Here is a 17,074-nt window from a genome sequence, read left to right on the forward strand (position 1 = left end):
CAGAATCTAGTGAATTTTAGAAAATTAACACCAACACATCTACTACCTCATTATCTCTTTTAAGACCCTAGGATGAAGTCCATCAAGACCCAGAGATTTGTCAGCTCATAGTTTGCTCAATAAAGCTTCCTTGGTGATTATAATATAGTTTTATTTAAGGAGGGATATGCTGTCTTTGTTTTGGACTCACTTTAGAGAAGGCCACCATCTTGAATCCTGGGGTTAAGGAGTTTACTTATAAGGAAGGGTTGGGCAAATAAACAATGGAATTTAGAAGAATAAGTGATGATCTGATTGAAACATGTAAGGTTGAGGGAGCTCATTAAAGTTGAGTTGAAAGGATGTTTTTCTCTCTGATGGAGTAATCTAGAGCCAGGGATCATCAATTCAGAATTCAGGTTTGAGATGATGAATGAGGTAAGGATGGCATGTTTTCTTCCCCAAAACAACATTAGTGAACTAGATATGATAGTCGATGACTGTTTCATGGTTACTAAGACTGATTTTCAACTACAGAATTGCCAATTTAATTCAAATTTGTCCAGTTGCAAAGTTTAAAGTTTATAGTTTATTTATTATTGTCGCAGGTAGGCTTACATTAACACTGCAATGAAGTTACAGTGAAAATCCCCTAGTCACTGCAGTCTGGTGCCTGTTCGGGTACATTGAGGGAGAATTTAACATGGCCAATTCACCTAACCAGCACATCTTTTGGACTGTGGGTGGAAACTGGAGCACTTGGAGGAAGCCCACACGACACGAGGAGAATGTGCACACTCCGCACAGACAATCACCCAAGCTGGGAATCGAACCAGGATCCCTGGTGCTATGAAGCAGCAGTGCTAATCACTATGCTACCATGTCACTACTATGTCGCAATGGGGAGATTTAAATCCATGTCCGCAAAATATTAGCATGGATCTCTCCAGTGACATCACGTTAATGGCATCATCTCCCCAAGACGTATCAAATTATCATATGTCTTCTAAAATGTAAATTATGTCCCTTCAAATAATTCAGTTAGATTAATGAGATGTGATTTGTTACATTATAAAACAATGTTGACTGCTCCTTATGACATCCAGATGAGCATCACCAAAGCTTAGCATGTTATTCTTGGACCTTACTTTTTTACTATAATTTACTATAATTATATAAGATCCAGTTTTATGGAAAAGGAACTTTTTTTCTGTTTCACTATCTCACTTGCTGCTGTTTTCCATTTACCACAGAGCAATTATGTCATTGCTGTCTCCATTTTGATCTAAGTATTGCTTCTTTAGCACTACAAACATTGTGCCACTTTTGGCATCATGATGTTTGATAGATTAAACAGACACTGTGCATTTCAAGCGCCAAAAACAGAACCAGTTAATTAAAGTTTAAAGAAATCAAGACAAACTGATCTTTCGTACTGCCAACACAAGAAAGGCCAATTTATTTGTATTGATAAGTGTAACCAATGAGAGAACACAGCGCATTTGACATCAGCTGTTAGTGTGCCTTTTGCAGCATTCTGAATGCTCTCCAGTTTCTAGGTTAACTAATTACTTTGGAGTATTAAGTTGTGGTCCTTAACAATAATCACTTAAGTTTTAGTGCAAATGCTAATCTGCCATTTAACATTTGCTTTTGTATGTAGCTTCATCTTCATATGGAGAAGAAGAACATGCTCAAGCTGTACCCTGATAATGTCCTGGGTGGGGGCGTTGGAGGGGAGGGGTGTTCTCTTCCTCCAAGGAAACTATGTGGGGAGGAAGCAGAATTTCATGAGTGGGGGGGAGGAGGGGGATGTTCCCTGTGTGCGTTAAGGGAGGATCTTAGGATGGAAAATTCTCCCCATTGCCTTGAAATATACTCGTACTATTTTTTTCCCACAGATTTCTGTGATCCCTCTACCTTTAGAATGTTCATTTTTATGTCATCACCTCCACTGTCTATTATTTTAATCGTTTAAAAGGCTAGCAATGTTGAGGGTTGTACTTCCCATAGTTTTATTTTAACATATATTGCAATAAGTACTTGCAGTGGAAGTTATAAGTGAGTTGCCCTAAAGCTGAATCAATAATTTGTATTCGCCAGTAGAAAGAAGTTGACTACCACACCACCTGCTTAATAATTATCGTGCTTTTTTTAATCTTTAAATCTTGTAGTAAACCATCAGTAACTCATTTTTTTAGCAAGCATTGCAAAAAAACCTTTTGTACAATTATTTTTCTAAGTTTTAAATTTAGTTTTGCTTTCAACTGTGACTTGCCGTTTAAGTTTGGCATTGAATACTGCAAAGAGTCAGCAGTAACTGCTAACTGATACCACACAAATGGCAGCGTGGCTGTGGTAATTCAGAAGCATTGTTTTTCCTGTTGACCACATTAACAGGAAATCAGGCTTCATAAGACTTGCACATCAGTCATTTTAAATCTTAAAAAAAAGATAAGCATTGGGATTAATGCTCATGATGTAAATCTTTGATTCATTTGTATATAATTTTAAAAATATACAATGACTTGAGATTTTATTTTGAATCTTACCTGAGAATGCAATTTGTCACCAAGAGTTGATGCACAGATAACATCTTTGTGCTTAGAGGTGTGCAGTATGCAACTGTCTTTTGTTGTATGAACCACAGAACAAACCATTAAAAGTTAGGAAGGTTGTGTTAATTTAAATTGTAATGAAATGGATTCTATGTGCTGTTTTACCTTTTAAGATTGAATTTAGATTTTTTTTGCAAAAATATACTTTATTCATAATTTCTGAAGGAAACATTATAAAACATTTCAGATTGCCATAACAGTAAAGTGTAATGGTATTTGCATTTTCAACAAAAATCAAAATGCACTTTTGAAGTGCTTCAATACAATAATGAGAACATTACAAATATTTCAACATTTTTGTTAGCGTACAATGATCAAATTAGGCCATGTTATTCACTGAGGTGCTTCAACACAGTTGCATTTACTATGTACAGTCAAGAACAAGCTTACAGCCTGAGAGGTTCTATAGTGCCTTGCTTAAAAGGGCTTAAACACTGGATGTAAGTATTTGTAATTTGAGGACTCAAACATTTTTGTGGACTGCAACAGTTAGGCTTTAGCTTTACCACACTTTTGGTCATGCAAAAACCAGTTTACATCGATGCAAATTGAAGACCGGAAGAATGTTTGTCCACTGCTGGCACTGAATTTCAGTTTTCACATTGCTAGATTAGCTGCACTCAACTGAACCAATTCAGATTAGTTTGTCAGTTATGCAGACTGTCAAAATTGAGTCCATTGTGTATCTCTGCTTTAGTGAGCAGTGATGATTTCTGAAATATTTTCGGACAAGATTTATTTTCTGTTTGAAAGTGCCTTTGAGAATTGGCTTTAAAGAAAAAGAAACTTGCACTCAAGATCACATCTCAGCAACTTCTTAAAATGTTTCATATTGAACTGCTTTGAATGTGCAGTAACTTATTCAGACAAATTCAGCAGCAGCAAAATTAATTCATGAGATTTAGCCAAATGGTCAGAATAAAGTGTTTTTACATGTGCACTGTTGTTGAAATGTTCATTTTTTGCAGTGTAAGTTAATTAATATGTTAACTTGTTTATATTTAGTTGAGATTGAAAGCAACTAGTGAAATGATTATTTGCATGTCTTTAAATGTCTCTAGCATTTTAAATATTTTGATGTATCCTCACTTGTTGCAGATATACTAATCTTTACCATAATTCGTGGTTAAGGGTTAGATGAATAAACTTCCATATGTTCAGGAAATTTCTTTGAATTTACCCAAATGTACTTGTATTTACTTCTGTTTTCATGCTCATGGAAAATTTTTCGCTTCCCTTAAATGCTCAATTTTACAGTAGTGTGAAGTACAGAAGGGTTATATGTTAAAAATGTGAATTTCGTCATTTCACAGCACAATCTAGTTAACATGAATGATGATCCCTGATAAAACAACTTGCTCTTTTCTTTAATTCAGTTTCTCTCTTTAATTTCTAAAACCTTTTCTTGGCTGCTGCTTATTTCATTGAATTGAACAATACGCTTGCTTGTTTAAACCATTTGGGTTTCAATCAGTCTGTTCTTTTACAAACCAAGGAACTAGATTAGGATATTCAATCCCTCCAGCTGCTTCTGCCATTTAACCAGATCATGGCTACTTGGTGTCTTAACTCTGTATGTTCACCCACTGACGTATATGTCTTGGCACTGTTACCTAACAAAAATCTATCACTCAGTCTTGAGTATTGGAACTGTACAGCTGTCACAACTATTTTGAGGTAAATTCCAGATTTCCAATGTCTTCAGGGTGAAAAAGATGCTACCTGATTTCACCACTGTAGCTAGCTGTGATAATAACATTCTTCTGAATTCCCCCAGCAGAGGAAATAGTTTTGCTGTATTTATGTTAGCAAATCTGTTTATCTCCTCAAAACACCTCATTTAGATCACACAACAAGATTTCAATTTTTAAGACTTTTATTGTAATAAACAATCTAAAAGCAATGTTAGACAACATTACGTTGTTCCTTAAGTAGACACTTAAGTAGACAATTACAAAAGATCATGAGTGAAACCTAGTCCATCACGCAAACCAGCCTCCCATCCATTGACTCTGTCTACACACCCTGCTGCCTTGGCAAAATAGCCAGCATAATTAAAGACCCATGCACCATGGACATTCTCTCACTATCATCCGTTGGGGAAAAGATACAAAAGTCTGAAGTCATGTACCAACTGACTCAAGAACAGCTTCTTCCCTGCTGCTGTCAGAGTTTTGAATGGACTTACGTTGCATTAAGTTGATCTTTCTCTGCACCCTAGCTATGACTATAACACTACATTCTGCACTCGTTTCCTTCTCTATGAACAATATGTTTTGTCTATATAGCACGTAAGAAACAATACCTTTCACTGTATACTAAAAATTTGACAATAATAAATCAAATCAAAAACTTATTATGCTGGAACTATCTGTTTCCTTTTTTCCATTCTCAGCAGGTTAGCTTCTGACCCCAGAAAGTTAACATACCCAAGATATGCTAACCTTCCAGCCTCCTTTAAATCTTCATGAATTTAGTCTCTTTAATCGGAGCACATGACCCCACCCATATTCTGCATTGTGAATGATAATACCAACTTTTTCTCTGCTTCAGTACTAGGGGTAGCTACCTCCCAGTTGCTCTCTATCTCTCAGCTCAGTGATATTTTAGGAACCCTGTAACCATAATATAGTCGGAATTTTACCGCCCTGCCCGCCATGGGAATCTGAGCAGGTGATGGGTGGAGCATGGAAAGGATTTTATAGTTTCAGGATGAGCGAAGCTGTAAAATCCTGCCCTATTTCTCCCAATGGATATTTCCCTGCTCAAAGCTCATCTCCATGGTAATATGAACCACATGGGCCCTGTATCCAGGTAGAAGAGCTAATTAAGCTAACGTATAGACCCCAACTCCATTCTTCCTTGAACTTAAACAGTCTAAAATATAACCATTTGTAAAACCTGACATTCCTCATACCTTCCTGTGAGTCATGGCCAGATTTTGTGGAACTGAGTGGACCATTAAAAATGGTGGACCAGACACAGGTTCTGAAGTCCCATACTATTTCTGGCCAAAGCCAATTTCACCAGTAGGGAAAAGAATGTGGGGCATGACTCTACAAGCCTTAATCACAAACCTGGTGATCCATTTAAAATGAATTGAAAGTTGCAACAGACCCCACTTTGGATGTTGCAAGGGCCTTAACTTGCAGTGTGGGAGTCTCAAATTGATTCAGTAGGCATAAGCATTCTTGAAGGGCAGAGAATGTTATATAATTGTTATGATCTGAAGTTTTTTTGAAGTCCTCACGTTTTAAATTTTAAAAAATGTCGGTAGAAGTCAATGAGAATTTAAAAAAAACTATTGGATTGCTTTGATTGATGGGCATAGGTTAGAAAAAAATATTAGCATCTCTTTGAGCAGTTTCAAGAAAGCTTTTGGTTGACATTTGCCCAAAGACTATTTGTATCATTATGAATGCTTGTCTAAGTTTCTAAAGCTACAATTACTTTAGCAGTGGTTTCTGAGTTCAGTTTGATTCACAACTTAGAGGCTATTATTCATTCACTGCCTTTGATGTTGTTAGTTAAATAGATGTTTGTCTTTATAAGAGATTGACCACTCGAGATTTGGCCGCTTTGGGTGCTATGGATAAGATTCTTTTCGTTTGCAGGTGTGTTGGACAGAGCTGTATTAGATCATTAGAAGCTTATTTCTTTTTCAATTCCACGTGAGGTCCATCTACGGTGAATACTAAGGGAGTGACTATGGGGGTTATTTGGGGACATGCATTAGCACAAGTAGTGAAAGCATGTCAGGGGCAAGGGCTAGAGCACCTAATAATTTCTGAAGCAACTGGGACAAAGTTCTAGTGAACAAAAGCTTCTAACCAGCCTGTCTCCATCCTACACCACAGCCCTGAAGCAAAGTTTTCACCTATTGAGGTATTTTTTGCCAAGGTGGGTCCAATGAATTGGGCAATTCCCAACTTGAGCTACCTGCCTTGTTAGCCAAGACCCACCCCTAACAGTGCACCCACACAATACAACTGCTCTTACCATTGCTCACAGGTGTGAACATCTTGCACTTTCTATCCTTTAACCATCAAGCCCCCAGTCTTATTGTCTGATAGAACTCCAAGCAGGTCACATGACCCTCCTTCATTCCTCCACTTTCCCTAAAATTAGAGTGTTCAAAATGTAATCTTCTAACCTTTGTACTTTGTATTTTTATATATTGACCTCGCTGTAAAAACAGTTCTAAAGCACTCATTTCAGAAATTTACCATTTCTTTACAGACTGCTCATGTTGCTTTTATCTGTCTTTAATTAGCCCATGTTCTTTCTTTCTTTAATAAATTTATACATTAGCTTTGTCCTTGCAAGTGTTCTTCATATTCCATTTTTGTATTCCTTTCTTGCTTTTTTTATAGCTCCCCCAATCTGCAGTTTTCCACTTTTCTCCTTTTCTTCTCTATATTCAATATACTTTTTTTTTGCTTCATACCGCCTCAATTGTTGACCTTGGTTGCTAAGCTACATAAATAGAGCATTTCCTCTTTTAGTATGTGGTGGTTTTGTATTGTACCAAATGCTTCCCACTGGTTATCCCTAGGTTAATAGTTCAGTTTGGTTTACTGTGGTCAGCATATTTCTCATTTATACAACGTTTGCCTTGCTTAAACCTAAAACCTTGATTTGTGGCTCTCTTTTTCTCTCTTTCGAACCACTTATGGTCATTATTTGCTAGATGTCCCCTTATAGTTGATAGCTAATTCTATTTTATTACTCATGATTAAATCTAATGTCCTATTCCTCGCTTCTGCCAACAAAAACATTGTTCAAAGAAGCTGTCACAAATGCCTTCTTGAAATCTGTTGACTTTACTTCCTGGGCTACTCAGCTTCTCCATTCTGTGAAATTTCCTATGATCATATTATTTCTGCTGTGTATATCCCTGCTGCTCATATTTACCCATATTCCCCTCTCATCACAGTTGTCTGTGGAAATACCCCAGCAGAACTTTGCTGTCCCACAGTTGTATCCAAATTGTTTGTTTTTATTGCCTGATTAGCCTTACTGAAATCCTTTTGCTACAAAACAGACTTGGAGTTTCTGGATGTAAATCATTTCCCCTATTAAATTATTCTGAAGCAATGGAACAGATGCCATAGGCGGGGCAGATAATGGCACTACTTCATTTATCCATAATTCTTGTACTAAAATTTATGACAATTCAAAAGAAAAAAGATAGATGAAACCTTGCTGCACTTGACCACAGAGAAAAGTAATATTTTGAAAGAAAACATATTTTAAACATGCTGGAAACTTATTGCAAAAGATTGCAGACATGCACCTTACTCTCTGTGGGACAACACATTGAAACTTCATTCTGTGGTATAGAAGAGCACTTTAACTTGTTTAAAGCATTGCCAATATGTACATGCGGGTATAGATATATGACTGTTATGTGTTGATAGGTCAAATTGATAGGTGGCATTGTTTTGATTCTTTTTAAATATATGACATATATATTGTATATAATTAAAACAATGCCAGTTATCAATTTAATCAAGCAACAAAAAACAGCCATGTACTGTCTGCTGCATTCAGACACATCACCCTGACTATGAATAAAAAAAAAGTTCACACTTCACATTTGTTGTGCAGTATGTCTATGATATCTTTGTGCAACTTTAAACTTTGGACATATACATGATAGAACCAACCAGGAATGGCAAATGAAAGCATAATTTGTAACGACTTTTAAAATGAAAATACTGTGCTAACGCTGAATTGATTGAAAATAGCGAGAACAGAAGGAAAGGTAAACTGTCAGAAAATCAGGTTGAGCAATGTAACATAAAGGGTCATTAACATGATGAAACCCAGAAGTCTGAACTATATTGTATTAAAATTGTATGAATTGTGTTTTCATAGCCCATTTGCAGTTTTCTTCCATCGTGTATGTCCAAAATGATTAAAGTTTAAGGATATACAAGGATTTTATAAACATTGTATAAATAAGGTAAACTTAATTCAATCCTATATACTGCCTTGTGCAATAGAAAAGCCCTTAAATGACAGTTTGCGAACCATCAATAGATTGAAGTATTATTTTAGTATTTTTTGTTATTTTAAACAAATCAGTTAAGAGTTTTCCATTACACAAACTTGTTCTGACTCGAGCAGCTTCTTCCCTGCTGCTGTCAAACTTTTGAAAAGACTTAACTTGCATTAAGTTGATCTTTCTCTACACCCTAGCTATGACTGTAACACTACGTTCTGCACTCTCTTCTTTCCTTATCTATGAATGGTATGTTTTGTCTGTTTAGCGTGCAAGAAACAATATTTTTCACTGTATGTTAATACATGTGACAATAATAAATCAAATTACTTTCAGATCAGTTGAAGAATCAACAAGTAAAGGCATTGCTAATTTTGACCAATTTTTGCAAATTCAGAATTTATTTACTAAGGGAGGGAATATTTCAGGTGTTCTTCTCTGGTAGACATATCAGAAAGATTGAAGGAATCCCAATATCACCCTAAGCAACAGTTACCCCACTTACCAACAACAATTCCAAAGATGTCACATTAGACCCAAAATGTTAACTGTTTCCCTCTCCACAGGTGCTGCCTGGTCTGCTGAGTTTTTTCCAGCACTTCCTTTTTTTTTTACTATACCAGATGCAGGTTTCCCACAATGTCTTATGTTGATTCAAATGCAGAAATATCACATACAGGAGCAGACTGCTACAAGCTAAAATCATTAAAGTATTTGTTTACACTTAAATCATATGTACCTTTTTTACAAATTAGATATTACTGTACAAAAACTTAACTTCTATTGATATAAGACAGGAACATAGCAAAAAATCCCATAATACTTTGAAGTTGGGATTTAGACTGAACAGAAATAGAAGGTGACTAATTAAGAGGTGACTGAAAACGATTACTTTCAGAAAATTCTTGAAGACATTGAGAGTTCTTGCAGGTAGAAGGTATGTAGATATAGATAGGTTAAGAGATTGTGCAAATGGGGTATAATGTGAGAAAATGTAATCCACCTTGGCAGGAAGAATAGAAAAGCAGACTACAGAACTCTGCAATATGGAGAGATCAGAGTGTCTGGTACATGAATCACAGAAGTTATTGTGCAGGTACAGCAAGTGATTAAGATAGTAAATAAAATATTGGTGTTTATTGCAAGAGGAATCCTATGTAAATACAGGGGAGCACAATTGTTGAGAAGACCACATCTGGAGCATGGTATAAAGTTCTGGTTTGCTTCCTTAAGAAAAGATACCATTAGTTCAGAGAAGATTTATTCACCTGAATCCTGGGATGAAGGGGTTACCTTCTGAGGAAATGTTTGGACAGGTTGGAACTGTATCCAATAAGGTTTAGAAGAATGAGAATTTTATTGAAACATAAAATCCTGAGGAGATTTGACAGGGCGGATATTGAGTGGATGTTTCCCCTCATGGTGGGAGACTAGAATTAGGGGCCACAGTATAAAAATAAGAGGTTTTCCATTTAAAAAGGAAATGAGGAGAAAACTTTTCCCTCTGAGAGTTAGTTGTTAGTCTGCAGAATTCTCTTTCTCAAAGAGCAAAGGAGGTTGGATCAGTGAATATTTTTAATGACAAGATAAATTTTTGATTAGCCAGAAAGTCGATGGTTTGTAGGGCTAGTCAGGAAAGTAGAGAGTGTATCATGTCCAAGACAGTACAACATTAATATTCTATTTCATGAGAGGTACCAAATATGGATCAGATATCTCGCATGAAAAATTTAAATAAAGCCAGTGATCTTTAAATTGTTTTTCATTTACCTTTTTGGTACTTGTATAGTCTATATGTAACATATGTTGGAATGTGTTTGTCAAAAATAAATTATTATATAAAAACAACGTAATGTAAGTGAATAATTGTAGAATAAGGGATATAAGAATATGTGGCATAATTTAACACCATACACCTTCAGTCCCTGCAAATTCTAGCATCTGGGTACTGATAAAAGTATTTGTATTTTATGTTACATTTAAATTGGAATATGTAAATTTAACATTAAGCAGAAGGGAGCAGTGGCATCAGTAAATAGCCAGAACAAAGATTATCAATGCTGTTATAACAAGACATATTACAAGCTTGAAACTCCAGTCTTTACATTTGCATAGTTATAGTGCCAAAGCTCTGCTCCCATATTCTAACTGCTACCGAGCTCCATTTACCCATCACCCATGTGGTCGCTGACTTACAACTGCTCCACTGTCATTGTTTTAAGCTTCTCAGCCATCTGTTCAAATCCCATCCATGGCCTTATCTCTCCCTACTTCCATAACCTTCTGCAAACCTCCAAGAAAATTGTAATCCTCTAGCTCAAGTGAGTCTCTCCCTTTGCTAACCATTGGCGACTTCACTAAGCTCTGGAATTCCCTCCCTAATATCTCCAATTCTCTCTCCTTCCTGAAGATGTTCCTTAAATCTCACCATTTAGACCAAGCACTTGGTCATGTGTTCTAATGTCTCCTCCCTTGCTGTAGTGGGGATTTATTTTCAAAATGTGGCCAATGTCTAAAAACTTAGACTCTATTCAAAAAAACTCACACAAGGCAAAATCTCTGTTCAAAAGACATAACCAAAATTTATTCAAAACACAAAACTCAAACAATACATTAATGTATGGCTGTTTGGAGCTCTCCAAAGGGTCAAACAGTTTGGGTTCAAAGTTGAAACCTCCGCACTCAGCCAAAGTATAGAACAATTATACCTTTCGTTACCTAAGATACATCCCTTCATTAGTTTAAAATCAATTTCATTTAGTGTTCACATGTCAGTCCAGTTTTTGACAAAGTGCGGCCAATCCTTAACACTGTTGTACATCTGGGTGGCAAGTTGAAAAGTACACCTCTGTGAATCTGTTCATTTATTACAAGAAATGGCGGTTCATTAATTGACTTGTTTATTTGTTTCGTATTCTTCTGTTTGAGGCATATTAAAGTGGATCTCTAAAATGTATTTTTTTCATCCTGTAGGATTTTGAAAGGCTATCCAGCACCCTCGCTGAATACGGAAGATGCCTCCTCCGCCTCCTCCACCGCCACCTCCCTGTCCTGCTCCTCCAACACTTGCATTGGTAAGGATGATTGAATGTTGTCAGTTTTTGTTTAATGATACAAATCCTTTATTCTTTGTATCAAAAGATACAACCCATCAAAAACCATTATACTGCTAAAAGTGCTGCTATAATATACAGCTAAGCAGCCTAACTTCATTGCTCCCATAAATTTACTAATGGCTTATGTAGTTGGTCTCCCTATGTAGCAGCAGCACTAAGAGCTTTTTCCAAAAAAAAACTTTTACTAATTTTATAAATAAAGTCTGTTATTTGTCAATTTAAACCAACACTAAATAAAGTGCAGTAGTATTCAATTTCTTTCAGAGCACTCTGATGTACCTCACCAACTTTTATAGTTACAGGTTATATTTGTATGCTTTGAATGTCTTGATGGCTGCAATCCTTTGAACAAAGCACATTGGTGCGGTTTACTAATAGAGTTGTGAAGCACTGCCATTAAATATATTAGCACAGGAACAGGGTGTTTACTGGTTCAAAGTGGACTAGTGGCAGATGAGTTTATCTAGTGAAAAACTGTAAAAGCAGCGTAAAAGGTCTTATGATCTAGAGTATTTTCTTTACTTCAATTTGCACAGTCTCGAAGGTTACTGCACTGACAACCTTCATCTTTGCCAATATGGCTTAATTTATTTCAAGTTAAATGCACTCCAGTTGTGCCAATCTACATAATGAAAAGCATCTGTGTTGTAGAGTTGAGACTTTGCCTTCATAGAGACTGTTTGATAGTCACTATCACCAAGCAAATGGGTGCATTGCTGAGGATAGGGAGAAGGATAAATAGATTATCCCCAAAGACCTCTCCTTTCACCACCTTATGCAGGTCTCAGTCTGGCAGAATTTGGACTTCTGATCAACCATGCCCCTCCTTCCCATCCCCCTGCAGAGCTCCCCCATACATGCCTGGTGGGCAGTGCCAGGGTGCCAGACTGGCATTGCTTTATAGGCACTGCCTGGCCTTGCCCCAACCTCCTGGGCTTCAATGGCCTCCAGTCCCGCTAGCAGGGACATCACATCTGGGTCTGGTCCCCACTGGTGCAGGCCATCTGTGATTCTTGCCAGTAAGGACTTTGATTAGCAATAGGACTATGGTAAATGAGCCCAGAGGATTGCACCCCAGGCTCGTTAATATGCTAAGCACATCATTAATATTTTAAAAAGCCTCATGCTCTGATTTTGCATCAGAATTCCCAATTCCCTTACCTTTTGAGGGCATGGCCAATTTAAACAAACAAACTTCCATATGTTTAAATAAAGAGGATTGTTTGGTCACATATTCTGCAAGGGGATGGGAAGGAGGGGCACGGTTGACCAGCTAAGCGCTAATCAGGCGGGGGGGAGGTTGAGGGGGATATCCTTGGGGCAGGGAGTGTCAGATTTGGACTGTGTCCCCCATGTACACAGTACACTGGGAGATTGGGGCACCTGAGCAATGGAACCCCAAGAGCTCAGCAGCTGGCCTCTTTGAGTGCAATGAGACACCACCCATGCCCCCCTCCACCCCCCACACGCAGGTGAGATTCACATTATGCCCTCTGTATTGCACAGAATGCCGTAAATTATCATTACTTGCCTCGCTGAAAAAAGTGGTGTGAAAATCTCCTGATTTCTCGCCCATTTTACACTTCGAATTTTTTTTTGAGAATAGTCCACCCAATATCTGGTCAGACAATCTCAGCCCAGCCAGCAATGCAAAGTCTTCTTCATTAATTTCTTAAGGTAGCAAAGAGTCGCACTGTTGCTTAATCAAACACGGAATAATATACTCAAAGAGAATAATGCACTTTTACAAGTCATAAACAAAAGAATAGTTTGTAATTCAAATATTTATCTTCGGAAATGGTTCTTGGGTAATGATATTTGTGTGCACCGTCTGCAAAACACACTGCAGCAAGTTGTCAACCCTCCGTCGAAAGAAGTACATTCCAAAATCCATGACCTATGCTATCTGGAAGTATAAGGGAAATTGACATAGGCAACAAATGTTGATTTTCTTACTAAAGCTCAAATCCCAAGAAAGAATTTTAAAAATTGTTCATATTGCAGCCTATGTCTTAACTTGCAACAAGTACCATTCTAATATCCCCTCTGCATTGGCTTGAGGTCAAGCAATAAGTTTATTTTAAAATTTTTGTCCTTGTTTTCAAATCATTCCATGGCAAGATCATCCCTATCTCTATAATCTCTTCTAATCCAACGACCCTCCAAGGTAACTGCGCTCCTCTAATTTTGGCCTTGTATACTTTCTCAGTTATAATTGCCTTCACTTGTTTTGGCCCAAAGCTCTGGAATTCCCTCCCAGGACTTCTCCACATCTCTGACTTTCCTCCTTTTAAGACATTATTTAAAACATAGCTTTGACCAAGCTATTGATCATCTGACTTACTATTTCCTTTGTTACGTGGTTACATACCTTGTTTTATAATGTTTCTGTGAAGCACTTTGTGCGCTTATGTTCAAGGTGCTGTATGAATGTAAGTTTTTGCTTTTGATGTTATGGTGGCAGTGCTGGCCATTGGACTGTCAATTAAATGGCTTTGTCCTGAATGGTGTCCAGCTTCTTGAACTTTTCTGCAACTGTGCACTCATTCAGCAAACTGAACAAAATTCCATCGCATTCCTGACTTGTGGATGTCTTGTAATAGGTGAACAGTCTTTGGGGAGTCGGGAGAAAATTTACTCGCTGCAGAATTCCCAACTTCGGACCTACTCTTGTAGTCACAGTATTTATATTGTTGGTGTAGTTAAGGTTCTGGTCAGCGGTGGCTTTCAGTATGATATGGTGGAGGGTTCAGCAGTAGTAATGCCTTTGAATGTTCTGGAGAGAGATTTAGATTCTCATGTTGAAGATGGCCATTGCCTGGCACTGGTGTAGTGCAAATGTTACTTGAGATTTATCAGCCCAAGCCTGAATGTTATTCAACACCTGCTGCACGTGGACACAGACTGCTTCAGTAGCTAACTCACTAATGGAACTGGATGCAATCATCAGGAAACATCCTCACATCTGACCTTATGATGAAGGGAAGATGGTTGATGAAGCAGCTGAAGATAGTTGAGCCTAAGACACTATCTTGAGAACCCTCTGCAGTGATGCCCTGTGGCTGAAATGATTCACCTTCAGAAATGATCAGCACTTTCCTTTGTGTTAACTATGACTGCAATCAGCGGAGTGCTTTCCCCAGATTCCCATTTACTTCAGTTTTGCTGGGGCTCCTCGATACTATATTCTGTCACCTGCTGCCTTGATATCAAGGGTAGTCATCTCATCCTTTGAATTCAGCTCCTTTGTCTATGTTTGGATCAAAGCCTTAATGAGAGTTGTTACTAAGTGGGCGGAACCCAAATGGAGCATCAGTGAGCAGGTTGGTACTACTTGATAACACTGTCAATTACATTTTTCATCACTTTGCTAGTGATTTTAGAGTAGACAAGCAGGGTAGTAATTTGTTGGGTTTGTCCTATTTGTGCACTGGGACTGGGCAATCTTCTATAGTAAATATCAATGCTCTAGCTGTTCTGATTCAGCCTGTCTAGCTGTTGGTCTGGAACACAAATCCTCTGTCAGAATATGGTTTCTTGCTCCCAGTACATTCAGCCATTTCTTGATGTCACATGCAGTGAATCGAATGGCCCAAGGTTGGCATCTGTGGTGCTGGGAATCACAGGAAGAGGCCAAATGGATCATTCACTTTTCATTTCTGGATGAAGGTGATTGAAAATATGTCGTGGCCTTGTCTTTTGCACAGATGTGCAGGGCTCCCTCCTCATCAAAGAATCATAGAATCTCTACATTGTAGGAGGATGTTATTCAACTCATCGAACCTGCACTGACAACAACAATCCCATTTGGGCCCTATCCCCGTAACCCCACATTTACCTTGCTAATCCCCCTGACACTAGGGTTAATTTAACATGGCCAATCAACCTAACCCACATGTCTTTGGACTGAGAGGAAACCAGAGCACCTAGAGGTAAACACCACACAGATAGTGACCCAAGGCCGGAATTGAATTGGGTCCCTAACACTGTGTGTCCCAGGATGGGGACATTTGTGGAAAATTCTTACTCAGATAGTTGTTTGATTGTCCACCACCATTCATGATATAATCATAATAATAATGTCACTTATTAAGGAGGTTAAAGCAGGTTACTTAGAAAATCAGAATGTGATCAGGCAGAGTGAACATGGCTTTGTGAAAGGGAAATCAGAGTTTTTGAGGAAGTAACAAGCAAGGTGGATAAAAGGGAATATGTACATGTGGTTTACTTGGATTTCCAGAAGGTATTTGATGAGTTGCCACATCAAATACACAAAGGATAGCTCACAAGATAAGAGAATATGGTGTAGGGGGTAACATATTAACATGTGTAAAGGATTGGTTAGCTAACAGGAATCAGGGAATAGGGCTAAATGGGTTATTTTCTGGTTGGCAAGCTGTGGAATACCAGAGGAATCAGTTTTGCAGCTTCAACTATTTACAATCTATATAAATTACCTTGGATGAAGGGACCAAATATGTAGTAGCTAAACTGGTGAAGACACCCAAGGTAAGTGGGAAAGTAAGTTGTCAAGAGGTGAATAGGGGAAAAAATTGGCAGATGGAGTATAATGTGGGAAAATATGAACTTGCTCACTTTTGACAGGAAGAATAGAAAAGCTGTATTTTTTTAAATGAAGTTAGAGTTTATTTTATTTATTACTGTCACAAGTAGGCTTACATTAACACTACAATGAAGTTACTGTGAAAATCCCCTAGTCGCCACAATCTGGCAGCTGTTCAGGTGCACTGAGGGAGAATTTAGCATGGCCAATGCACCTAAATGAAGAGAGATTGCAGAACTCGGTGGTATAGACAGGTTGTATGTCCTGGTATGTGAATCAGACAAAGTTAGTATGCAGGTACAGCAAGTGATTAGGAAGGCAAATGGAATGTTGAAGTGTAGTTTTACTGAAGCAGTACAGGGCCTTGGTGAGACCACATCTGGAACACAGTGTACAATTTTGGCCTCATTTGAAAAAAAGATCTAATTGCATTAGAAGCAGTTCCAAGAAGGTTTACTTCACTTATTCATGGGATCAGGAGTTTATCTTAGGAAGAAAGATTGAACGATTGAAAGATTGCCTATACCTTTGCAGTGCAGAAAAACAAGAGGTGATCTTGCTGAAACACACAAGATCCTGAGGGGACTTAATATAGTGGCTACCAGAAGATTGTTTTCACTTGTCGGGGAAGCTAGAAATAGGATCACAGGAGAGCAAGGAGAGGTCACCCTGTTAAGATGAGCAGAATATTTTTTTCTCAAAGGGTTCTCTTCTCCAGAAAGCATAGGAGGCTGGGTCCTTGGCATGTTTGTCTGTAGATCGCTGATGATGGAAGGGCATGTTTAGGGTG

The 17,074-nt window shown here is 37.9% G+C and overlaps 1 protein-coding gene across 6 annotated transcripts in view; it reads left to right on the forward strand.

Moving 5' to 3' along the window:
* The window catches only part of wipf1b (WAS/WASL interacting protein family, member 1b), a 98,021-nt gene that overhangs the window by 55,981 nt on the left and 24,966 nt on the right, over nucleotides 1-17,074 (forward strand). For all 6 annotated transcript variants that reach the window (XM_080198960.1, XM_080198962.1, XM_080198957.1 and 3 more), the window contains one exon: nucleotides 11,578-11,678. In XM_080198960.1, the coding sequence (XP_080055086.1) occupies nucleotides 11,619-11,678 (60 nt within the window). In that variant the 5' untranslated portion in view covers nucleotides 11,578-11,618. The remainder of the gene's footprint in view (nucleotides 1-11,577; nucleotides 11,679-17,074) is intronic.

Source organism: Carcharhinus amblyrhynchos, chromosome 11 (genome assembly GCF_965287045.1).
Source record: "Carcharhinus amblyrhynchos chromosome 11, sCarAmb.v2.hapA, whole genome shotgun sequence".
Classification (NCBI taxonomy): domain Eukaryota; kingdom Metazoa; phylum Chordata; class Chondrichthyes; order Carcharhiniformes; family Carcharhinidae; genus Carcharhinus; species Carcharhinus amblyrhynchos.